The 23,687-nt window shown below is 47.7% G+C and overlaps 10 protein-coding genes across 10 annotated transcripts; 3 read left to right on the top strand and 7 right to left on the bottom strand.

The window, feature by feature from the left end:
- Positions 1-1,234: 1,234 nt before the first annotated feature.
- Positions 1,235-1,691, top strand: ARB_01134 (uncharacterized protein; the record flags this gene model as incomplete). The annotated part of the gene is made up of 2 exons (XM_003012475.1): positions 1,235-1,333; positions 1,470-1,691. 2 exons carry the CDS (start codon positions 1,235-1,237, stop codon positions 1,689-1,691), a joined length of 321 nt encoding a protein of 106 aa, XP_003012521.1.
- Positions 1,692-3,130: 1,439 nt separating this feature from the next.
- ARB_01133 (uncharacterized protein) lies at positions 3,131-4,313 on the bottom strand (the record flags this gene model as incomplete). The annotated part of the gene is made up of 3 exons (XM_003012474.1): positions 3,131-3,186; positions 3,210-3,933; positions 4,125-4,313. The coding sequence occupies 3 exons, from the start codon at positions 4,311-4,313 to the stop codon at positions 3,131-3,133; spliced, it is 969 nt and encodes a 322-aa protein (XP_003012520.1).
- Positions 4,314-4,594: 281 nt separating this feature from the next.
- Positions 4,595-7,982, bottom strand: ARB_01132 (uncharacterized protein; the record flags this gene model as incomplete). The annotated part of the gene is made up of 3 exons (XM_003012473.1): positions 4,595-6,947; positions 7,011-7,436; positions 7,516-7,982. 3 exons carry the CDS (start codon positions 7,980-7,982, stop codon positions 4,595-4,597), a joined length of 3,246 nt encoding a protein of 1,081 aa, XP_003012519.1.
- Positions 7,983-8,537: 555 nt separating this feature from the next.
- ARB_01131 (cytochrome P450 alkane hydroxylase, putative) lies at positions 8,538-10,392 on the top strand (the record flags this gene model as incomplete). The annotated part of the gene is made up of 5 exons (XM_003012472.1): positions 8,538-8,615; positions 8,742-8,988; positions 9,095-9,671; positions 9,739-9,881; positions 9,938-10,392. The coding sequence occupies 5 exons, from the start codon at positions 8,538-8,540 to the stop codon at positions 10,390-10,392; spliced, it is 1,500 nt and encodes a 499-aa protein (XP_003012518.1).
- Positions 10,393-10,865: 473 nt separating this feature from the next.
- Positions 10,866-12,323, bottom strand: ARB_01130 (AMID-like mitochondrial oxidoreductase, putative; the record flags this gene model as incomplete). Its single annotated transcript, XM_003012471.1, has 3 exons — positions 10,866-11,027; positions 11,109-11,420; positions 11,490-12,323. The coding sequence occupies 3 exons, from the start codon at positions 12,321-12,323 to the stop codon at positions 10,866-10,868; spliced, it is 1,308 nt and encodes a 435-aa protein (XP_003012517.1).
- Positions 12,324-12,777: 454 nt separating this feature from the next.
- ARB_01129 (uncharacterized protein) lies at positions 12,778-14,942 on the bottom strand (the record flags this gene model as incomplete). The annotated part of the gene is made up of 3 exons (XM_003012470.1): positions 12,778-14,586; positions 14,642-14,821; positions 14,898-14,942. 3 exons carry the CDS (start codon positions 14,940-14,942, stop codon positions 12,778-12,780), a joined length of 2,034 nt encoding a protein of 677 aa, XP_003012516.1.
- Positions 14,943-15,696: 754 nt separating this feature from the next.
- On the bottom strand, positions 15,697-16,137 carry ARB_01128 (integral membrane protein, putative; the record flags this gene model as incomplete). Its single annotated transcript, XM_003012469.1, has 2 exons — positions 15,697-15,920; positions 16,023-16,137. 2 exons carry the CDS (start codon positions 16,135-16,137, stop codon positions 15,697-15,699), a joined length of 339 nt encoding a protein of 112 aa, XP_003012515.1.
- Positions 16,138-16,597: 460 nt separating this feature from the next.
- On the bottom strand, positions 16,598-20,494 carry ARB_01127 (uncharacterized protein; the record flags this gene model as incomplete). Its single annotated transcript, XM_003012468.1, has 4 exons — positions 16,598-17,206; positions 17,268-17,891; positions 17,955-18,043; positions 18,097-20,494. The coding sequence occupies 4 exons, from the start codon at positions 20,492-20,494 to the stop codon at positions 16,598-16,600; spliced, it is 3,720 nt and encodes a 1,239-aa protein (XP_003012514.1).
- An 831-nt stretch (positions 20,495-21,325) lies between these two features.
- Positions 21,326-21,959, top strand: ARB_01126 (uncharacterized protein; the record flags this gene model as incomplete). The annotated part of the gene is made up of 2 exons (XM_003012467.1): positions 21,326-21,468; positions 21,545-21,959. The coding sequence occupies 2 exons, from the start codon at positions 21,326-21,328 to the stop codon at positions 21,957-21,959; spliced, it is 558 nt and encodes a 185-aa protein (XP_003012513.1).
- A 706-nt stretch (positions 21,960-22,665) lies between these two features.
- ARB_01125 (uncharacterized protein) lies at positions 22,666-23,614 on the bottom strand (the record flags this gene model as incomplete). The annotated part of the gene is made up of 3 exons (XM_003012466.1): positions 22,666-23,222; positions 23,300-23,502; positions 23,559-23,614. The coding sequence occupies 3 exons, from the start codon at positions 23,612-23,614 to the stop codon at positions 22,666-22,668; spliced, it is 816 nt and encodes a 271-aa protein (XP_003012512.1).
- Positions 23,615-23,687: the final 73 nt, after the last annotated feature.

The following is a 23,687-nucleotide window of genomic DNA, read 5'->3' as shown; positions in this document are numbered from 1 at the left end:
AGCCGTTGGGACATGCGAGATCTGCTGGCGCTGTTCAATTGGCACTCGACAGGCATCGACATGCAGCGATGGATCCTGGGAGGGCGGTTTAGGCCACTTGTCGCTCCGGCAGCTCCTGATCATCGTGCACTACCACTTCGTATTACGTTTACATATATGGAGTGCTCAGTAATTCCCTCAGGGCCATGGGGGAGCGAGAAACGAGCCTTTGGCAACCTCCATTGCAGCGTCCGGGCGAGGAGCTTTTGCGTTTTAGGTGGCGGCTCCCAGCAGAGTCTATACTTATATATATGGGGTAGACAGGAACATATAGCCCAGGGATCCCCCTTAAGTAGAACAAGGCTGCCCGCCAGGACGTCCGGATATCCCAATGGCAGGGCGGACGACGACCACGGCCTGTCGTATTTGTTCATCAACCACATAGCCTGCTCGCTTTCTTTGATAGCTGGAGTGTTTCTTCCCCTATTTTTTCCCTATTTTTTTTTAAACCAGTGTCAAAATAATTACTCCGTACGGAGTATAACTTCCAGGCTATAAGCTTAACTGCTCGGAGGAGGCAAAAGGGCTCAGTTTCACATGGCAACGGTCCGTTCCTCCAGCACATTTCTAGGAACTGCTGCCAGAACGAGTCTGTGGACGTAATTTGCCATATTTTTTTTCCTGAACATCTTAGACAGTGGCAAGAGAGTCTGGGAGCCGGTTAGCAGGTTCGTGGCCAGCCACCGGCTAAATCCGAAAAAGATTGGCTGAGCATAGATAGAGTAGGTTATCTTGGCCTCCAAGCTCTAGGCATTTCCCGAATATACGGAGTATGTTCGTCATATATGCTAAGAGCCATCTCTTCCACAGACAATCGCAGGCCACAGCCGCCGCCGCCATCGATAAGAGTATCAACGTCCAAGTGTATATCGTCAAAGTAGTTGGTTTGCCGGTTTCTGCATTTCGGGGGAGAGTCTCTCCACGTGACGCAGGCTCCCTCCAAAGCCGTTAATAAGCGGTATCGCGGATGTTTTCCGAAGCAGCAAGTAGGTAAGCAGGCAGGGAGCATCGAGGGGGAGAAGATAAAGGTCACGATAGCTGGAAAAGCAGGAGGGGAAGAGACAAGAGCGACAAGAGAGCATCTATTTCAGCTTGCAACTCCTGCGTTCCAGCTTCGTTGGCCACGCCGTATAGCCAGAGTTCCCGAGGAAGAACAGCACACACAAGACATACACACACATACACTTCTGTCACCATGACGATCTGCCGCGTCACCCTATTCAAGATCCCCAAGGAGGAGGACCGCAAGACCGTCCTTGCTCTGTACCGCACGATGCAGAAGGACGCTCTCAAGGTAAGACATACTGGGCATCATTCTCATGCTTCTGGCCGTGAGGGAGAGGCCGATTTGTCATGCTGATTCCATTGGGTGCATCGAATCGTCCAACTATCAGCGGAGGACATGGCTAATCAAGTCGGCATGGTTCTAGGATGGTGCTCCATATATCCTCTCCGTCAAGGCCGGATCAACCTTCGAGGACCAGCGCCGCCAGGGATTCAACCTCGCCGTCGTATCCGAGTTTGCCTCCGAGGATGACATGAAATTCTATGACAACGACTGCAAGGCCCACGCCGCACTGAAGACCGTCGCGAAGCCATTGTTGGAGGGAATCATGATGACATACTTCGAGCCGATCGAGACCTGCAGCTAGACGGTCAGAGACGCGTTCGCACCTAGACAGAAAATAGACAATGCAATAACTTCTAATACCCCACAGATAAGATGTTTTCTCTTTTACTCCTAGAGAGTAGTCTGTTAGTACAAGGTCATCACTCCAAAGAGTGTACCTTCGTAGAGATAGTAGTCGAAAACTGATATCGAACCTCAAAAACAGGAGCTTTGCCCTGGCCAATCAGAGGCTCAAGATAAGCTTTGGCCTGTATATTTGCTTATGTAATCTCAACTTCATCATCGGAGAGTCTGCTCACGGACAGCATCAAGCATCAAGGAACACCGCAGCCAGCACGCTCACTTCACACGGAGCTCATCTTTATACACGCAAGGGGGAGCTTGTTTTTCCCAGCTGCGTCCCCGAGGATTCCCTTCTGCTCCGTTGCCACGAGCAGCCTCCCATTTCCGACTCTTGACTATTGACGATTCCCGGAACATATCCAGCTGAGGACATCGAGGTTGACAAGCATAGGAGAGACAATATGGCTAACGGGTAAAAGACATGACCTCCCCTTGGTCTTTCATAAGAGCATTTGCGCTGACTTACTTTGTGTCGTTTAGCTGGAGCGTCATCATCGGACTCGTTTTCGTCGTCCTTGCAAATTCGCTAGCATGGGTATTCAGCCCAAAGGGAGAAACTAGACCGTTAGTTCCATCGCCCTATTTCCTCATGTCTCTATATCAGACTGGCTACAGAGCTATCGACATTGCGGTGTATACGTCTATCGGCAATATACGCACAATCTTCTCGCTAGGCAGCTGCTGCGTTCTGGGGGTTACATGGCTAACTGATTGAATATGCAGGGTATGGCGAAGTTCGTTGATTCTTGGATTCACATTCTGCTATCTTATGTGGGGTAAGTTATGCCCTCCGGCCTTATTGACGCTATTCATATTCCCGTGCTAATGCATATTATCACAGCCGTAACATTCCTCGCGCAACTACACCCCTTATTCGTACCGAAGAGCAGTGATCGAAGACCACACCACGCCCATTGATCCATGAACAAATGCGGATATTTGAGATGTTGATATTATTATAGTTCCTTGGGTTTTTCTTTCAGCGGTTTTCGTTTTCAGTTTCACAGATTTTCCTTTTGATGAGGAACTGTAGCATTATATATCACTGGGTAATATCATTTTTCTTCCATGGGTATTCTTATATACAACCATACCCAAGAGAGTACACATTACGGATACATTCTGATTTTACTTCATCCGTCTTGACGTCACTCTTTTTTTGCCGTTGGGTCGAATATATTTTCATATCTTCATTCATAAGCTCCGTATATTACACATTACAGCCCTACAAGGCTTAGGAAACACCTTTCTACAGCCCATCTAGCTAATTGCCCCCCAAGTGTCATCGCAATGGCATAAGTATAGCCACAATCCAAGAGAATAAGCAAAGCCTCGGTATTATTTAATAGCACCAGGTGGGTATTTGTCACGGACAAAAGAAGTGATGACCACGGCTGGGCAAGGGTCAAGAGCGTACTCTGGACAACTGACTGGAGAGATTGCGACGACCATATGGAAGAATTCAAGGCAGCTTCCCCTTCACCGCTGCCAGTGGGTGGGAATGACGTTTCCAATGCACCTGAAGCTTCCCCAGACGCATCCGTACCCCATATCACAAGCAGTATCGGGAAAAGCTTGGTACAGCTGCTAACCAGGAGAGCTGTGCTTATTGCATTTCGACTAGCGAGCGCCGGAGGAGGGATTGGGCGTATCTGTGGGGGTGCAGTGGACGATCGTCTGAGAAGCGGAGGGAAGTCGGTTTCAACGGAGAGCGTAGGTAACGGTGTAGCACTCTGAGCCCCATCACCAACAGTATCACTACCAGACGACGATCGAGCCAGGTCAGCAGTGCTTGATCCACCTGTTGAGTTGGGATTTGCTGAAAACTGCGCTGGTATGGCGCTTCCGGTTGCGTAAGCGTCAGATGGCGAGGACGGGAGAGTATTCGCACGCTGTGGAGCTTCATGGGCCTTCTGAGACTGTGTCGCAGGTTTCAGAACAAGAATCGTGGCCAGGAATCGAACCGTGACGTGGTGCGCGAGGGTCGCGAGGGCGTTCAGTGTGAGGAAAAATACATATTGTACTATTATTGGGGTGTTTCCGAGCCGTGAGGAGGCGATTGCAGAGGACTTCTCGATGCGCGCCCAGGAGAGGTAGACGTCGAAAAGGAGGATCAGGATCCCGAGACGGATAATAGAGCGCTGCAATAAGGTCCCAGCTATCAGTAAATAACCATCGTTAATAGCATCTATCAGCGGGGTCAAATGTCCTTACATCAAATTTATCATCATCCCGTCCAAGTCTGTTAAATAGCAGGTGTCTGTAGACCTTATAGCCGCAGAGGTCAGATGAGAAAAGATACCGAAAACAGGAGACGGTTGAGGCGTATTACCTGCGGCTTGATTAAAACTAAATCAATGAAAAGCACAACAAAGTCATGTTCGACGTATTTATCCGCAAATCGTTGACATCGTGCACATTGCGTTAGACGGACTCCCTTGCCCAAAGCACGATCATCGGCCTTGCTGTATGAGGTGTAAAGGTGGGAAACAGGGTAACAGCACTCTATGCATATTGGCATTGTCGTTTCATCTCCTCATCTTCAAGAGGCATAACATGGACATAGATATTCAACCGCTTGTTGCGATGCTCTTTGGATTTCTCGTCATTTTCAACTCCGCGATAAAAAGAGAGTGGTCCGTGCTCTCCCAAGAAAGTTTAAAACTTTAAATTGTATATTTTTAGTTTTGCACTTTATATGAGGACGAAACACCCACGACATCTTAAAAGACTATATATTTTTAACAAATATGGCTAGTTTGCTTGTACATTATACAGTGCATTGATTTATCTGTGGCTATTCTAATGGCTAGTTGCTTCCCGTTCCTTATTGCTTTTTTTCATCTCGATCAATTCCACTTTCAATCTCTTCATTTTCTTTTCAAGTGGATGCTCTTTCAAGCTTATCTTGCTCAGTCCCTTAATAGTCTCGTCGCAGAGATTAATGCTCTCATCGTATCTGCCTTGTAGCTTATAGCACTTGGCAAGTTCAATCATAGCACCTAGACGGTCAGGATGGAAATCTCCTCGGTAGGATGAGAGATTTCGCAGGTTTTCAATCACCCCAAGCAAAGTCTCTTCTGCCTCATCAAATCGAGACTGGCAGGTCAAAATGACACCTAATACTGTCCGTCCCATCAAGGTTCCTATGTGCTTGCGACCGAGGTTCCTATCCGCAACTTCTAGTCCTTTTCGTACGAGTGCCTCTGCTTCATCGTAGAACCCTAGGGCAATATTCACTCGTGCTAGATTAACCATGGCAAGAAGTGTATATGGGTGCTCCTTGCCTAATTTCTCCTTGCGGCATTCAAGGACCTCCTCAATTATCGTGGCAGACTGGGTCAATTGTTTTTCCATTTGCACGTTGACCATGGCTATTTCTTCCTTAACTGCTAATGTCTTCAGATGAGTAGGACCAAGAATTTCCTTCATTCCATCAAGGGCTTGCGTTAACAATTGCTTCGCATCATCCAAGTTTTCATAGAATTTCGTAAGAGTCCGACCCAAGTTTCCCATGACGGTGAGGGTATCTTCATGGCGAGGACCTCGGATTTTGACTAAGCCGTCAACGGCATGTTGTTGAAGCATTCTTGCTTCACTATACCTCCCTTGCTGCCACCTTGCCTGTCCAAGAAGGTCCATGGCCATCAATGTCTCATGGTTGTTAGGACCTAAGGATGACATGCAGGACTGCAAAACTGCATCTTGCAGGTCTGCGGCCTCATCACCTCGTCCCTGATTCCAGTAGGTTAGGGCCAAAGCTAGCGTTATCCGACGGGTGACAGCGTGATCCGAGCCAAGGACACCCTCTGCATACCGCTTAACAGCTAGCTGAAGCGATTCGGCGTCACTCCAGCGTCCATTCTGTGCAAATACAATGCTGAATTTTGCATATAACACTGCTTTCTCTCGGCCAAACCTCGATTCGGCTCCTGGCCAATCTAGTAGTCCATACCAACGCTGTCTCCTGTTAGCAATTATTTTGTCGTTGACTCCTTGCAGGCACTTCTGTACATGGTCGATATGGGGGAGAATATCTCGGCGAAAAATTTCATCATCTTCTGTTTCCCCGAGGGGTGGAAGAAGAATAGAGTGGGCCAGCGTTGTTGCTGCCGCTTGTGACCAAACAGCCTGTTCTGATGCACTCATGTCTGGTCTTTCCCGTGCCCACTTATGGACCAAGGGGTGCATCGAATAACTGTCACTGGTCTCATGGTGGGTAATCAAGGACATTTGTATGAGTTCTCTCAGTGCGTAGCGTATTCGTACCTCGTCGAAAAAACCGGAAGCTCTGCCTTCTCGAATGGAGAGTGGCAGCGCAGGCGGGCTCCGGTCTTGCATCAAATAACTCAATACGGCCAACTGCATGGATTTGTATTTTTGATGCCAGGTCAATGGTCGTTCTGCCTCCTGTCGATCTTTCCTTTCTTGCTCAGCTCTCTCGATCTCACAGTTAATCACTGCCTTCTTTAAGATATCAAATCGAATGTTCTTAAAGTATAAAAAGGAAAATATCTTAAGTAATTGTATGGCATCTTCCGAAGACTCGGTCCCTTTTCTTGCAATGCCACTATAGGAGACTTCATATGTTGCGTGAGCACTCATATAATCATCTCGTCGATCTTCGGAATCGATTGATAGCCTGCGAGTGCGTCGGATACGTTCCCAATTCTTATCGTAGAATGATAGATAGTCTTTCAGGGTACATAAGCCATTTCGTATAGCAGCACCAGCATGAATTAGTGCGAGTGCGAGAAACCCAAGTTGCCGAGTGATTTTAATTGCCCACGAGGAAGAATCTGCATCCCAAGGTTCAGATAGTCGAGCAGCTCGTAGGAGAAGAGCTTGTGCGTCATCGTCCTCCATGCCTTGAAACTCGAAGAAACCAGGGTCCATATTGCCATATACCTTATGCGCAGGATTCCGTGTTGTGATAATGATACAGCCCCTATCTCCTTTAGGGAAATACTCGTATAGCTCAATATGAGGATCATCAGCGTTGTCCATAATCAATAGCCATCGCTCTTCGCGGTTGGAGAGCCAGTGCATTGCAGCATTATGGTTTGGTTCAACTTCTCCAAGTTTGCTAATCTCAGCATATGTCTGTCTAATTCGTTCATGAGAGCTGGCGTCGATCCAAAAGACTCCCCAAAAGCTGAACGAGAGAATTAGTTCTTATCTGCTACAATATTAAGGTATCTAAGGGTAGAAGACTTACCAGTCTCGGTTCTGTTCCGCGAACTTTGAGCAGAACTGTGTTTTCCCCGAACCGCCAATGCCATATATAACAAATCGAAGCTGTTTAGGTGCCAACCCTAGAGTCACCGGGGAGAAAAGTATATTTTGAAGTTGCTCTAAGTACATCGTTCGCCCAGTATAAAAGCTGCTAACCGGTTGAGGAACGTCAAAGAACTTATTTGGAGTAGTGATAGAAACTGCTGCAGCGACAGATCGTACAGAACTGCGGAACTGCTTGATTCTGGACAGTTTTGATATGTCTTCTTGGTCCGGCTCCGTCCCGATACCATCAGACAGTTGGATCCTTCTTTCCAGGGACATTATTTGTGTCTTAAAATCTTGGTCCAAAGACCTAAGGTCCTTGGACATTTGAACCAGGGTATCTTGTGAGACATGGTGATTATATCTAATCCATGGTCAACCATCTAGGACTACACCAGATTTACATACAACGGATATTTGGACGGATATTTGGTTATACTCACAAGCTGATTCCGGTAAGGAGGATTTGGAGGTTGTCTTTCTCAGTCGAGAGCTTTTCACGGACCCTCTGCAAACCGGCAGCCTTGTCCCGCCTGCGGTTCTCTTTGCTCAATCCATCAAGCTTGCTGGTGACTTTGGCACCATTTTTACCGTATATTTCCTGAACCAGGTGTTCAAGGTCAGTTGCAAGGTTTTGACACCCTTCAAGGCTCCTTTTGAAGTCTTTCCACAAGCTCTGAAGGTTGGCTGCCCTCAGTGGGGATTCACTTGATGATTTGGCGAAACTTCCTTCAAATGCTTCTTCGACAGACCGAATAACAGTCCGTAGGGACTCAACCTCTGCGATCAAGCTGTCGATTTCCTTCTGAACGCCCGCAACGGCTGCAGGAAGGTCTTTGAGATATTTGATAACACGCCAACAGACGTCTGCAATGCCAATAGTACCAGCCGCAATAGAAAGTGGATCCATAGCTAATCCATTGAAAGGCCCATCGGATAAGAAGTGCCAGTATCCTTCTCTAGGTGTAGTTATCCCTTAAACGATGTTCAACTTCAGTAGCTATGCGGTTATTAACTTTTTGGTCAAGTGTTTAACTGAGGAGATCGATCCCTCGAGAGAATGCCTGCTTTGATCTCTTGAGCCTTCTCCAGGCTGGAGCGCCTTGTCTCTCTAATTGGGGCCGAAACCATTCTTCGCGCCGTGCCCGCGGCAACTATTCTCGTTACGCCTGACTGTGCATAAACCCATGCACCCTAGGGCCAATCAACACAGTGGCTTAATATATCAACACCCCAGGCTTCTTACCAAATGTCCATGCTAGGGCGTGACATCTGTCGCATTGTGCATGGCTGTCACTGGTCCCGCGACGTAGTATTTTCTGCATCCTGGCTAGAATCAAAACACGACAGGGGGGGGTTGGTTCACAGGCGCCCTTTTAAAAAGACACAATCTCCATGATGGTGAGAGGCCATCCTCGCGACTATTCTCTAAACTGATATCAAGACATACCCATTTGCACGCGACATGCTCAGTCTCATCGTTGCTTGTTTAGTTCTCCCCCTAATATGTTACAAACTTGTCAGGTCCTACAACCAGTCACGTGTACGTCGCACCAGAAAGTTGTGTATTTTGCCTCGGCGCTTAAATAGTTGCCGCAGGCGAAACTCCTTTGATATTTAATGGGCAGCTCAAGACAGCACACAAGACAAGTACTGACCTGAAGTACAGGAGGACGAACAGTTTGCTGCATCAAAGGGATGCCAGCCGCCTCGAAAATGGAGCGCAAAATGGCCACTGGGACTTGATATGCTTGTAAAAGCAGTTCGCTACGAAAAAAGGCAACAAATACTCCAACTCTTCCTCGAGGAGGTTGCAGCTTCGGGGAGCACATTTGAACAAAACCTCCTTTTTGCCCGAGGAATAGACACAGTTGAACCCCGGAATATTGAGGCTATTCTGTCCACGCAATTTACTGGTTGGTAACGGTGTTAGATGAAATTGTGTTTTCCAACTACTAACTAATTGGCGCCTGAAAGACTTTGGACTTGGTTTGAGACCTCCAACCTTCGCCCCTTTATTAGGTAGTGGCATATTCACCCAAGATGGGCCGCAATGGAAACACTCACGCGAGCTTTTACGGCCCCAGTTCATGACCAACCGGTTCCGTAATTTCGAGCAAATCAGACATGCTGTAAACAACCTCATATCAAGTGTGCCGGACTCTGGAGTTGTTGATTTACAACCCCTCTTTTTTCGTCTCACCTTCGAAACAACCCTCTTCCTGTTATTTGGCCACTACCTACCCTCTCTGAAGTCTGAAGGCATCACAGGCCACGAATCTCAATTTGCAAATGCTTTCAACCTAGGACAAGACTACCTCGCTCAGCGAGGCCGACTAGGCGATTTATACTGGCTTCTTGGAGGCCGAGAGTTTAAGGACGCCTGTAAGGTGTGCCATGATTTCATAGATAATGCCGTTCAAAAGGCCCTGAAACATTCTTCTCGTGAAAAGAAAGTCTCCGACGAGGAGAAAGAGACATATGTATTTATCGACGCTCTTGTCCAGGAAACCCGTGAACCCAGCGTACTAAGGGACCAATGTCTGAATATTCTCTTGGCTGGGAGGGACACTACGGCGTGTTGTCTCACATGGACTCTGTAAGTTGCAAGGTTTTCGCCATGAAAATAAGTATTACTGGTCCCTGCTGACTATCAGAAAATGAAGTCGCCTGCTTGTTCAGCACCCGGACGTTCTATCTAAACTTCGCGACGAAGTCAGAGATACAATCGGCATGGGTCCGGATGCACCAGATCCCACAATTAGCCAGGTCAAGAAGCTGTCATACCTGTCGCTAGTCATCAAAGAAGGTATATAACTCCCTTTGTCCAGTCTATTACGTAGCACTAAGCTTACCGGTCAATAGTTCTTCGCTTATATCCCTCGGTCCCTGTGAATTCTCGTGCGGCTGTAAAGACAACCACTCTCCCAACTGGCGGTGGTCCCGACGGTTCAGCTCCGCTTCTGGTCCGACGCGGTGAAGCCGTTGGGTATTGCGTCTACGCTATGCACCGCCGTAAAGATATATATGGACCCGACGCTGATTGTTTCAGACCGGAACGCTGGGAGAATGATGCACTCAAGGATGTCGGTTATGGTTATTTGCCTTTTAATGGAGGGCCACGGATATGTCTAGGTCAAGAATTTGCCCTATTGGAGGTGGGCTATACAGTTGTTCGATTACTTCAGACGTTTGAAACGATTGAGGAGGCAGAAACGAAGGTCCCAGGCGCACCATTGGGTGAAGAAAAACAAACCTTGACACTAGTTGTATCCAGCGGTGAAGGGTGTTGGGTCAGTATGAAAAAGGGAACAAAGTAGTGTTCATTTCTTTGTATTTGACTGCTTAGCTAGGATAACCGAGAAAGATATCATTTTCATATCTACTTAGATTCAGTGTATACCCCTAGGTTAAAATATCCCAGGCACTTTAGTACATGTGGTTAGAGACGAGACTAAAACGGGGGTAAAAGGCCGGGAAAATAGATAACTAGTCACGAATCAAGCAAGAGCTAGGTATGTTTACACCCTAGTTGTCCTCTGGGTCGACTGGTTTGTCTTATCAGATCATCAATCAATCAGATAAGACAAAGTTTAACTCCCGAGGCCCACCACTGGAAACTTAAAAAGGAAATTGCTCTCTTCAACCACACTTGTCCGCTTTGCCCTTGCAAGCGTGTAGCGGTGATGATTCGCCTGAACCGGCCGAAGGAAGCGATCAGATAAATATTTGTGGAGTACATAAGCTAAATTTATTCTCAAAGTGCTGGGTACTCCGTACATAACCAAGTAATTTACTGTACCGAGCTCAACTTTTCAGCCAAGCTATTAGCATTCTTGATATCTCCACCAAAGTGTTTCCAGGCTACGTGTATATCCAAATCTTCATTGCCGTTGTTTCCGGAGTCAATGATTGCGTCACTATCAGCAGGCTTCACATACATGAGCCAGTCCGACTATTATTGAGAAGAGATTTTAGCAGCTTTACAAACAGATGATCATCCATAGATAACCGCGTTTTACGAGAGCAATCTTACCTTGCCTACAGTTAATTTTAGTGCCCCCTCAATGGCAAGGTTTGGCACATATTTTGCCTTTGGGTCACTCCCTCGAATCATACTGAGAATGTTCTCTCCCACTACTCGTGCCTGGAAATATGCTGATCGGGCCATCAAAGTGCCTTCTGTCTCGGCTACATCACCGAGAGCAAAAACTCTAGGATTCTGTCCATCTTTGCTGACGATCTGAAGGGTGGGTTGGGTAAGGATACGACCTGTAGATTTGGAGATAGCATCCGGTTCAAGGTTGGCGACAAGGTCGGAATTGGGGCGATGACCCGTGCAGGGGACCTATGTGACTTGTTCATTAGCACAGGTACGGAAAAGGCGGTTCGGATATCTCTACTCCGCGATTCTTACAATTAAGTCGTATGCAACAACCTTGCCGTCTGAGAAAAGCAACGATTGGTCCTTTTCTTGCTCCGACTCTCCTTTTTCGTTTCTGAAGCGTAGCTTGGGTCGTTCTCCCAACCGCACCTCTATGTTTAGTTTTTGAAGCGCATCCATCACGTTCTCATGCAATTGACCGCCAAATCGTGGGAGGAGGCGTTCGCGCGAATGAATCAATGTCACACTCTTTTCTGGATAGTAGCTTTTGATATCAGTTGCCAGTTCAACCCCCACTGCCCCACCCCCAATCACAGCAATATTCTTCGCTTCCATGATGGATTTCTGCCTATCCCGTAATTCAGTACATCCTTCTTGAGCCTCGGTGGCTAACAATCCTGCAGGAGGTTTCTGAGTTGCGCCGGTTGCAAAGGCAAGATAAGTATATGGGATTATCTCTCCAGTCTCCAAAGTGACTGTATCCCTAGTAACGGAGGTAACAAGCCCACGGACATGTTGATATATACCGACTGGAGCATCTTTGGCAATGCCATCGTATGGGATAAAAGCCAAGTGCTCATGGCCCTGCAGGACTGAGTAGCGAGGAAAGTTGAATGTGTAGTTGAAGTGGGAGTTCTTGTCAATCAAGACCACCCTATGACCGGTAGGGAGAGATTGAATCAGCTTCTGGGCTAAATAAAGTCCGCTGAATGAGCCTCCAATTATGACTACATTCTTGCAAGACTCGGTTGTCCGGTATGTCAGTTTATGAAAGAGTCCCTTTGCTTTCTCGGAGAGCAGGGTCCAGGCAATTGGTATCAAATGTCGAATGTAAACTAGCATAAGCTTGAAGCGTTGGAGAACCATGACTCTGTGTAGAAAGGGGCTAACGGTTGATGGCAATGAAATATATATCAACATAACCCGAAATGTAGGAAGATGGGTCAAGGAAAGGTATTTATACCATGAACACCGGCGCGAAATATCCTCGCCCCACAGTGGTTGTGGTAATATGGACCCATATGTTCCGGGCCAGTATTAGTTAGCGAATACGTTAGTTGCACGCATCCGTAGTCCTCCTCGAGGGGTATCTCCCAAGATGCCAAGGTAGTTAGTTGCTTCAAAATTACTAGCCATGCCCCCAATCGTTCAGCTAGATACTTGTCCAGAACAAGCTCAGTGTTTCCGAACTTATACCTGATATTATATATGTTTTCTTCCACTGAGAACCAGTTTCATTTTCACGTCACGAGAAAAATATATATTGAAGCTTTTGAACATAGCCCGAGACAAAGATTTCGTATATAGATCATGCCGAACATCAATCCACTTCTTTTTTATTATCTGCCCAGCTCGGTTGAATTGAGCGACAGACACTCTCATAATCTTCAAAAAGTTGCTCATTCTCTGGGACATTGTCGGTAGTCCAGAACATTGCCCAATTAGAGTCTGGGAGTTTCCATGTCCCTCTCGACCTCTCGAAATACCATTTGTTGACAGGATTATTTTTTCGGCTTCGCCAGCAAACACCTTCTGGAAAGCAGGTTCGCACCATGGCATTAAATACGATGTCAGCAACACCTCCTGCCCCTTGACTTCTTTTTAAGACGGCAAATTTGTCCAGATAAGGAACCATTCGGGACATGCTTTCAGGACTACCGTCATCAGGGACACCTGGAGGGAGCTCCCAAGTTAAAATTGCTCCCCCTTCATACTCCCCGGCAATAATCAAGCCCGCTAACCGATCCTTCACACGATCCAAATAATGTTTGACGTCAAGCTTTCTGTTAAACGAGTCATCAATGAGATGGACTAGCCGTGGCAGATCTATTGCAGGATCGTCTAGATTTATGCGGGAGCCGTCGTTGTGCGCTGCGGTCCAGCATTTAACCCGGGGGTCAGGGATCATGATAAGTGGCATACCATGCTTCACAAAAGTAGGATGGGACGGTTGACTGTTAGGGTCATTATCACACTTTTCCCCACCACGGCGTCTGGCAGGCAGTGAAGCCGAAAGAACAGGTTTGTCTGTGAGAAGGTTATGGATCAAGGGATTCCGCCGCTGGCGAGTACCCACGGCTGGGGTTCCATAGATGCCATTATGATTTAGAGGTAAGGTCGTTGCGCCTTGAGGAGTGGTAATAAGGCCGGAGGAAGAGGTAGGGAGGAGAGCAAGTGCTTTCTGTAGTAAGGTTAGGTTAGCCAGATGGCCTTCCAACTCGGCCTGAAGTCCACTGTGAGCTGATTCTGGCGGGTTAGGGATTGCTTGGGTTATCTCGTTTTGTATATCTTCATATTCCTGTTCAAGATTAATAAACACATGAGATTTATGCAGTCCACGGCCTAGGGACGGAATACCACCCAGTGGGTCTAGAATGATCAATCTTTCAATTGATATATCCCTTTGTGGTTGCGGAACATTTTGGACCGTGTCAGCAGAAGCCTCACTTAGGCCAAACTTGCTAGATAAACCAGCTAGCTCCTTTGTTAATGCCAATATGATCTCATCTGCTGCAACTGGGAGAGCTTTCGACGTATCGTTTGTGTACCCCACGGGGTCAATCACCACTATCTGGCCACGAGAAAGGGGCGAAAGAAGGAAATTCCTTGACAGAATGGAGACATCATGTGTAGACGGATCTAGAGACACTGCAGAATCTAGTCGCCGTGCACCTGGGCTGTGAACTTTATCAATTCTGGCTGCAATGCGACTGGCTTGGGTGGACGCAAGCTTCCGGTAGTCAATGTCATTTCCAGGGGTATTCACTTCTAATACAATGCAGCAGCACATAGAAAGCCTGCTTAGTTGTGACAGAGTCTTGGAAATACCGTGGAGACATTGCTCGTCTAGTGACTCCGGGTTTTTGATTTTCACGAGAGCAACATGCAAGCTTTCAGTAATTGTGTCCTTGGGCTTTGATATATCATATGTGGGTGATAGTTTTTCTCCGGTGGAGCTTGTTATAGACACTTCTGTGTATTTTCTCCCAGTGTCTGCTGCTTGGGGGTTGGTCGAGACCCTATCTTCCTGCTGTGCATTGCTGGGTGGTGGTTGGGGTGAAAACCGGGACAGATATGACTTGGCTTCACGCTTTGTAGTTGCCGAGCTTAGGAGATCGAGGAAGAATTCCTGCAGCCGGGAAGTTAGAATGGCTCTGTTGTCTCGAGGAGATCATATCACCGACTTTATCTTCCTCCTTCTCCTTCGCACTTTGGCCTAGCTGGTCCGGGATCTCGACTGGGTATTGAGTATGGGCATGGATCCGGTGAACGAGCGACGGGGACGGAGCCGGAGTGAAGTGGGAGAAGCAACGTCGCTTCGAAGGAGGTAGGCTGCCATAGCCGTGGCATCGAGAAGTATTAGGCTGGAGAAAGAGTCAGCACGGCTTTCAGCTCAAGCTGTACGGTGAGCAAGGATGCGGTAAATTTCCATATAATTACCTGGTGTTGGAGCAGCCGCAGCCGGAGCGCTGCCTTTGGATTCATCATAACATCTCACTCAAGCATGAGCAATGGCACAGAGCAGATAGATGCATCCGACCGGGGCTGAATATATGAACAAAGGGCGATGTGGTTGTGCGTCGCTATAAATACATTTTTTTCGGGATCCAACGACGATCCGCGATCTGATAAGCTCGTTTGAGTCTGTGACGCAGAGCGGCCGATGCCAAGCCTTTTACCGGAACCATATTTGGATTCGATGAAAGCTCCGACAAGTAGCATGAAAGAGAGTACGAGACAGACGGAATGTTGTGAGGAATTATGGTACGATCCCTGGAATTCAAGGGATGGTATTCTATTTGCGTCCTTCTCCGTGAGGTCTATTGCAGGCCACCAAGGTAACTAACCAGTTAGTTAACTAGCTAGTCTAGAATTTGATACGGAAATAGTCTAAATATGCTGTATACCAAGCGTTGAAAAAAGGGTTCCTCAATCCCGCTTGAGTTTCTTCAAAACGCTTCCTAAACGGACAAACATGTCTAGTCCAACGAGTCCAGCTGTGTGATTTGATTAGCTTTAGGAGAATCGTACAGGAAAAGAGGCGTATAAGCTCACCGAATATCATATATGGAACATAGAGCAAGCTAATATTCATCTTCTGGTCGGTTGTACGATCAGCCCAGCTCCATACCTCCACCACACAAGTAAGGGTAGTGATGAAAGTCTGAATGGCCCACACAAGCACATGGAGTGGTGCAGATGAGTCGTCTGTGATTAGGTGTTAGCTCAACTTTCTTTTCTACTGTCTGAAGATGAGAATGGAATATTTACCGTTCAAAAGCTTAGAGGCGTTGATTATACTCGCTGGCACATGATAAACAAGCTCCATAACAATGTAGCTTCCAAACCAAGCTGGAGGGTCGATAAAGAACTTGTCCTGGTAGGTGTTGATATAAAAGCTGCGGATGTCGTCGAGGAAGGCTGGCTTCAAGGCTTCAGGGTATAGCGGAACTAGATCAACCACTATGAAGGATTTCGATCAGTACATGGCCAATCCAAATTTTCATTACCTTGCCATATAATATAAAAAATTCTCCATTGACCTGGGTATGAAGCACGACGTACTAAACATAATCACAATATGGAGTATGAAGAAGAAAGCATAGGCATAATCAGCAGTACGTCTCCATGACGAGCCTTTTGGCTTCTGGCCACTCGAATGGCCTTTGGTACCAGCCATTGTATCTACCCAGACAAAGATATTGGTCAAATAGGAGCTGGTGTAGAGAAATTGTAAGATGTTGTCGACGCAAAATTGATCCTTCAAAACAACTTGGGTCACATGATCATTTTTTTCACCCCTGAATTCAAGGGCCGAATAGCCATGGGAAGGATGTATAAAGCAGTAAAGAAGTTAATAGACAGCTGTATGGCACATATCACCTAGACCTGCGAGACTAATGCTGGCTTATATGCATTTGGAACATAAAAAAGGTCTTAACTGATCTAGAATACAATCATTTAAGACGCCCTCCCCAACGGTACCCCATCCTGAATATTAACGAAGGAAAAGAAAAGACATAGAGATAACGACATAAGCCTCTAACAGGCGAGAGGATTTGGGAGTACATTAGAATAAACGAAGACGTAGGACAAGACATATGCAACGGCGCTGGTATGGTGGCTGTAGAACACATAATTTATCGGAAGGACTGCTCAAGCTTGACTCTCATATCTCGACATGCTTGCACCACATCTTTATCTAATCGAGATTGCTGTAGTAAGAGCAGCATTTCGGATACCCTAGCGGCAATCACATCGCTTCCAAAAGCAGCACCTCCGAGCCGGGATGTTTCATTGAACCACCTGGAGATCAGGTAGGCAAGGTCATTGCCAATGAACTTTCTGTTAGCTCCGTGGAAAGGTACCTCATCATTGTAAAACAAGGACTCAAGAACGGTATATAGAACTTCCGGTTCAACTTGAAGTTCAAGGAAAAGGTCGACAACCCAGGTTGGAGGTCCGTCGTTCTTCTGATGCTCAAGCCTATAGCGCTCTAGCATTGGAAGGAGAGTTTTAACTGGGAAAGCAACATCAGACATTCGGAGTCTAAGTGCCAGGCTGCGGACCTTTTCAATGACAGCTTCATACGGTAGAGGTGTCCCGTTCTTCAAGGTCTCCTCATGGACTCCTTCGATCAGATCTTGCCATGTAGTGGTGATGTCGGAGGCGTTTCGGTGGTTTGCAAGGTACATGATCTGGAGACATATGTCATGGTAGTTTCCAGGGGCTGCATACTCATTGTACATCTAAATGGAAAATATTGTCAGTTTTCAACAGTTGGAAGAAAATGTTAAGAGAAGCGCTTACTTTGCTGATCTCCATAATGCCTCCATTCATGGTGTCCAGTACATCAGCTCTCCGTTCATTGTCTAGTCTAGGGTCATCCTTAAGGCGCTGCAATAGATCGTCCTGAACATGGCTGACATCCAGGAGCTCCTCGACTTCGTGCTGGAGGCGCTGTCGTGCTGCTCGTCCAACATCGGGTGATTGCACGGATGCGTTTGCTCTCGCTTGACCCAGGTACTCGATTCTCCGGTTCAAAGTAAGTTTGAAGGGGCTCTTTGCAAGCTGGAGTTGCACGACAGCTGCATCATAAAATCTGTCCGATTGTGCATAATATTTCCAGAGCAAATCAGCGTGGAATATATCTTCTGTTGACTTCCTCTCGAGATAGGTAGCGACAAATGGAGACTTGATCTCGAGAAGTCTGTCACTCAAACCGCGTGCGAGATACCAATCATAAAGGCTAGTGAGGAAAACCTCGTCCCGCGAGGTGGTAATAACATCATACGCTTCAGCTCTTCTTCGTGCAATCAGGCTATACGGACCATCACAACTGTCCTGCTCAGAAAGTTCATCCACGGCAAGGATGACCTTGTAGATGAGGTCATAACATTGTTGTCGAGAGTCATACGCTTCCTTTCGTGGATCCTAGTAAATAACACGTTAATACACAGACATCTCATTTTGTTTTGCTGTAATATCCATTCTTACCTCGGCAGGTCTTCCATCCATGATCCATGAAAGAGCATGATTTGCTTTGTCAGAATCAGCAGCTACGCTGAGAGCAAGTTGTATGGCACCTGCATAGTCGTTAGCATACTGAAATCTCCAGAACAGGCTAGAGCCAACATACCTGCAAAGAACTGATTTTGGGTATACTGTTCGATGCTGGGTTTCAGGTAATCCATAGGGAGGCTCTCTGACACTTGCTGGAAAAGCATCAAACTCTCATTTAGCAGGTTTCTGCCAACCTCGGAGTTTGGTCCAGCTTCAGTGGCTCTCTTGAGAAGTTCCTGTCCTTTGAATACAATAACATCCTGGGGGCTGCAGAAAGTACCACATCTTCGTCGTAAAGCTTCGGCAACGGTTTCAACATTAGATCCCTTGGCAATGTTGCGGTTCACGATGGCTTTGACAAGTTCCTTTGCAGTCTCATGTCCCTTGGAAGTAGCAAAAAGCTGCTCAAAGGTCAGCTCCAAGAAACGGTTTCTGGCATCTTCGTTCAGCAGGGCAATGACGTCCTCAGCTCTGTCATCAAAAAGAACGAGAATAAAGGAGATCCCCTCAATGGTATGGGAGATCAACTGCACAAGGGAGTGAAGGCCTCTGTGTTCAGCCTGCAAAGCAACCTCCTCCTGTTTTGTTGCTACCTTCGATAGCGCGTCAGGTCCACTCAACCCTTCGATGAATGTTCGGTTTGTGTTGAAGAAGTCCTTGAGAGCAGAGAGATCGCGCTGGATGGTAAGCAAGGTAGATGTAGGTACAGCAGGAGAAATGGAAAGACCACCAGCAGGTGTTCGGCCCTGTTGGGCTATTACTGTCTTCCAGATGGATCGCAGAAGTCTTGAGGTATACAATGCAATGCCCGCGTGCCGAGGAGAAGGCAAAACCGTATCGATGGCTGGAACGGATCCATCAGTAACAGCATTTTCATTAATGGTTGGCTTTCCACCCTTCTCAATGAAGACTTTTCGGGCAAATTCGAGAACGTCAGGATCATTTATTTTCGAAAGGCGCGAATCCGGCGAAACTTCCATTCCCTGGCCACATGCTACTGCTAGCGCAGTTGCTATGGTTTCGCTTCGACCATATATCCGAATAAATGTCTGCACGCGATCCTCTAACCCGTCCTCTCCATCCGAATTACGAATAAGAGACGCAAACATGTCAACAAGTCGTCTTCGGCGGATAATATGAACTCCAGTGTTGGTCAAAATGGCAATCTCAGCAGCTGGCTTATCAAATTGGACTGCCAACTCATTTCCAAAGCCGCTGCTCGTGGGGCCACCTTGATCGTATGGGGTGTAAAGGCCGATTGCTTCTGCCCTACTACCAAGGGTGAGCCAAATGCCAGTCTCCTCTGGCTTGATAGGCGTGGAGGGATCCCGGGGTATCGCAAGTTTTCCAGAGTCTGGCGTAGAAATGAACAATGTGTCCGCTTGCTTGGAATTGTCTTTTTGCGTGAAACAGAAAAAGTACCCAGGTGGAAACCGTTCGGCAGAGCTGGTGGGGTTTAGGGAGTGTATTGAGACTTTAGAAGGGCCAGTGGTATGGAATGGGGCTCCCGGGACAGGGGCAGCTTGAGGAACCTGGTCTGAAGGAGAGTCGGATGGTGGGGTTTTAACGTGCTGTGCTTGCATGCTGGTAGGAGCATTATTTGCATTTGGGGTGGCAGACCAGCTATATGAGCCGGTAGCACTGAGGTAGATTCGGTAGCCAGTAGCAGTTGTGGCCATAAGGTGGTACCTAGATGCTTCTGGGGCTGGAATGGGGCTGATAGAGACGATCTTGACCCTAGGGTTGAGTGTTTCATTTGAGGTGATGATATGGCCGATGTTAGAATATATGTCGATGGCAGTTTTGGTGATTGTAAGATTGACGGATCCATCGGGCCTCAAGTGAAAGACTCTGATCGATGAGTTTGAAGACAGAGTGTACAAGAGGTTCCTGCTGTCGTCAACTACCATCTGCTCCACAAACTCTGTTGGTTTGTTACGCAGATTGAACTGAGGCGCAAATGCGGTAAAACTCTTGGTTGTATGGTTGACTTTACTGCAGCGGCCCTGGAACCATCTCTCCTCTTGCTGATATGTCAATTCATACACATCATTGTCTGAAGATCCAGCAAAGAAGATCCGTCCGGTCGAGTCGGACGAGGCAATGACATTGATGTCTAGACCTCTGATGGGCACCGACATGCCGGTCTGGTATATAGTCACTGACTTGTATCCGCCGGTGTTTTCACACGCAAGTCCCATGAGGAAAACATCTGCCGTGGTAGATATCACGAGCATATGAGTGACTGCCGGAAGAAAGACGCCCTTCCTAGGCCGCGCAAGCTTGACCATGTTGATGCTGTTTGGCTGTTCCTCAAACCCTATCAATTGAGGATTTGGATGCGTATAATCCCAGAGGTAAAGAGCATTGTCGATTGTAACCCAGGCGTGATTTAGCTCTGCAAACAAGCCCATGCTAGTTGAAACCTGCGCACGATTATACTGGTCGAATATCTGGTCTGGAATCCTATACATCTTCACTTTATGGAACGGCGCCCATGCCGGTGAGCTGGGGATGTCATAGTCCGAAGAATAGCCCTCTAATTGATGGATCAAAATACGTTAGTTATTCATGGACGTGGTCTCATATCCAGCGCAACGCGTTCGGCTTCAGGCTTCGGGGCAAATGCAAACGTACGAGAAAGATAGCTGTCTAGATCAGGGTACCGCGACTCCTGCAGGAGCGCCTCGTCTATTGTCCGCGCTGCTCGCTCGCGTGGGCTTATGGATTCGGGCTTCGCCTTGATCTCTGGGGCTGGCATCTTGGGCCGAGCGGCGGTAGAGGCACCTAGATTCGAGCCCGCAACATTCCCCGAGGGCGGAGAGAGAGGCCTAGAGGCGAACAGCGGTCCATGGGAGCGCGAGGGCGCCGGAGTCTGGAAGTATGTGCCTGGCGGCTTCGGTGTTGGTGTGAATGGGAAGCTCATAGTCGCGCAGCACCCAGACACACAGGGCGAGCGGTTGCCAGTCGGGAAAGGTATTCAGGTGGCCACAGCGAGGGACTGTTGACGGCTCTCCCTAGACAAGAGACTGGTGTCTGGCAGTGGTGAGGTGGAATGGCAACAAATAACGATGAAGTCGAAGTTGTTGATTTCTTTTCTTCGTCTGCGACTTTTTTAAGCAACACAAAAAGATGAAGCTTTGGGTGCACGGGCCATCTGCATATAAATATTCAACTTTGACGCAGGAAGAAGATAGAACAATTAATTACGACTAGAAGAAGAGAAGAAGAGAAGAAGAAGAAGACAGATAACTGCCGCTACTATTGCAGATACTTAGAGAGAGAGAGAAGATATACCAGTCAGCATGATTCGGTCATTTCGCTTCCAGTCGCCCTTGCTGCGGCACTCTCTTCGCTATTCTACATCTTCAACGCCAGGTGTTGCTCCATTGTTTGCACAGATAAAGACAGACTTGAAGGCAGCAATGAGGGCAAAAGACAAAGTCAGGTATGGATTCTCTGCTCTTCCTTCGCGGGTTCTGCTTGTCATAAACAACAACTCAATGCTAACTCTACTGGAACAGACTTGACGTCCTGCGCGGAATAATATCAGAAGTGAACAATGCAGCCAAAACACCGAAACCCATTGAGACTGACCTGAGCCTTCTCGACCTTCTTCGAAAGCGGGCGTCGAACCTAGAAGCCAGTGGGAAGGAGTATGCCGCTGCTGACCGTCAGGACTTGCTGGCCAAGGCAGAGGCAGAAAGGAAGGTTGTTGAGGAGTACGCTGCTCAGGTTGAGACTGTGAGCGAAGATGCGATACGTGCTGCTGTTGAGAGTGCGATTGCCGAACTCAAGGCTGCCAGTGAGAAGCTGGCTATTGGAAGCGTGATGAAGAAGGTCCTTGCTGCAGGCGGATCTTTGGATGGGAAGCCAGCGAGCAAGACGGCTGTTGCGAAGATTGCTGGCGAGATGGTTAAGGCACTGGAACAGAAGTGATCATTTTATTCATTCTGTTAGGATTTCTGTGAGGAGTGTTGGTATGTTGATTAGCATGTATATCCTGGTGGTATACAGTCCCGAATCTGTATGAAGTGTAAGGGGCAGCAGCAGTGTAAATTAGAGGCACAATCCAAATGTAACACTATCATCTCCATTCCTTAGATCTGTAACTGTTTGATGGTGCATAAGACGACCGTAACAGGGATTAACATTATTTGATGCTGATGATAATTAAACATTGCAATTACCCGTCGGCCATATGAGAACAGACCGAGCCACGGGAAGAAATGAAATGGCAGAACATAACAGGAAAAGGAAAGACAAAAGGGGTGAAAAACACGCCATGCAGACGGGAGGAAGTAGAATAGACAAGAGGGTAAAAAAGGAAGGGGGTACAAGTACAGCTGTATGTAGCAACCGACTACTCCGGCACACGCAGGTATAAAGGAAGATGAATACCCTCCCCACGTATCAACAATGAGCCTCCCGAGGCAAAGACCAAAGGTAAAAAAAAGTGAAAAAATAAAATAAAATAAAAGAGAATGAAAAGGAACCCCATCCCCCGGGGTGTGCCAGACCGTTCATAACGCCATCTATATCCAAAATGGTGCATTATATCATATAACTTTTTGTATGCTTCTTCCGGTTTTCCTCGCGTCGAGGATGGGAAGGAAAAATGCAGCGGAGAAAAAGGCTTAGAAGGCTAGGAGTAGATGAGAGCAATCCCGCCGATGGAGGTCATGAGGACGCCAACCCACCACCAGCGGTCGGCATTGGCGGTTACAGGTAGGTGGGAGAGGACAGAATTCTTGATGGGAGACCTGTCGAATTCGCCTTCTCCAAGGTCTCGTTTTCGTCGTTGAACCTTGACGACGGGGTTGAGGTGCTTGGTTGGCAGCATCTGGGGAGGTTTGTAGATGAGGAACATGCGGTTCATGGGTGTGCCGTCGTGTCCATACAGGTTGAGCCGCTGTATGTTGTGGAATTCATCGAGTAAGACCTCGTACCTCTGTAGAACATTGGTCAGTCCACAGCTGCAGCAGGGATATATATAGAACGAAAAAGACCAGCCTACCTTGAAGGTCTCGTTCTGGTTGTATCTGTAGTAGCTTGCTCGCTCGCCCTTGCAAGGGTCTGATATCAACTGACGCCCGTCGTCTTCGAAGGCATATGCGTTCAACAGGAGGGTCCCGTTAGGCTTGATCTCGTAAGTCCCATGCTGGAACAGCATCATCCCGCTGGGACAGGCCGGGTTTTGTGCTATAAAACCACATCTCTTCTTAGTCCGTCTGCCCTTGAAACCCCGGGTTACGTGTATAGTTATGTGGTGGACTCACGGTTCGCAATGGCGCGGTACTGAGCTTCCTCAAAGTAGCCATCCTCAGTGAAGGAGTAGGAGATGCCCGTGTGCGACGGCTCGATCAGCCTGTCCTTGATCGGATCGTAGAAGCCCTGCAGGAGAAGGTCGTCAGCCAGCCTGTTGCATCCTTCAGCGCCTCCTTCAGCTGTCCGGGGGGTAAAGTGAGTGTACGCACCGGGCCTGTTACGACCTTCCGTGACTTGGTCGTCCAGGTGCCTACGAGTCGCGGGTCGAACTCTGCAGAGACAGCCGGCAGCAGGCCGAGCGGCAGCAGCAGCAGCAGCAGGTTCATCGTCGGCAGCGACAGCAGGTCGGTTCGATAGCGAGCAGCAGCAGCAGGAGAAGAGAGCGAGAGAGAGACGGGG

Source organism: Trichophyton benhamiae (genome assembly GCF_000151125.1).
Source record: "Trichophyton benhamiae CBS 112371 chromosome Unknown Abenha-F-W-21b08.fp109, whole genome shotgun sequence".
Lineage (NCBI taxonomy): Eukaryota > Fungi > Ascomycota > Eurotiomycetes > Onygenales > Arthrodermataceae > Trichophyton > Trichophyton benhamiae.
Note: the sequence above shows the minus strand (reverse complement) of the source record. Positions and strands in the feature narration are given on the sequence as shown.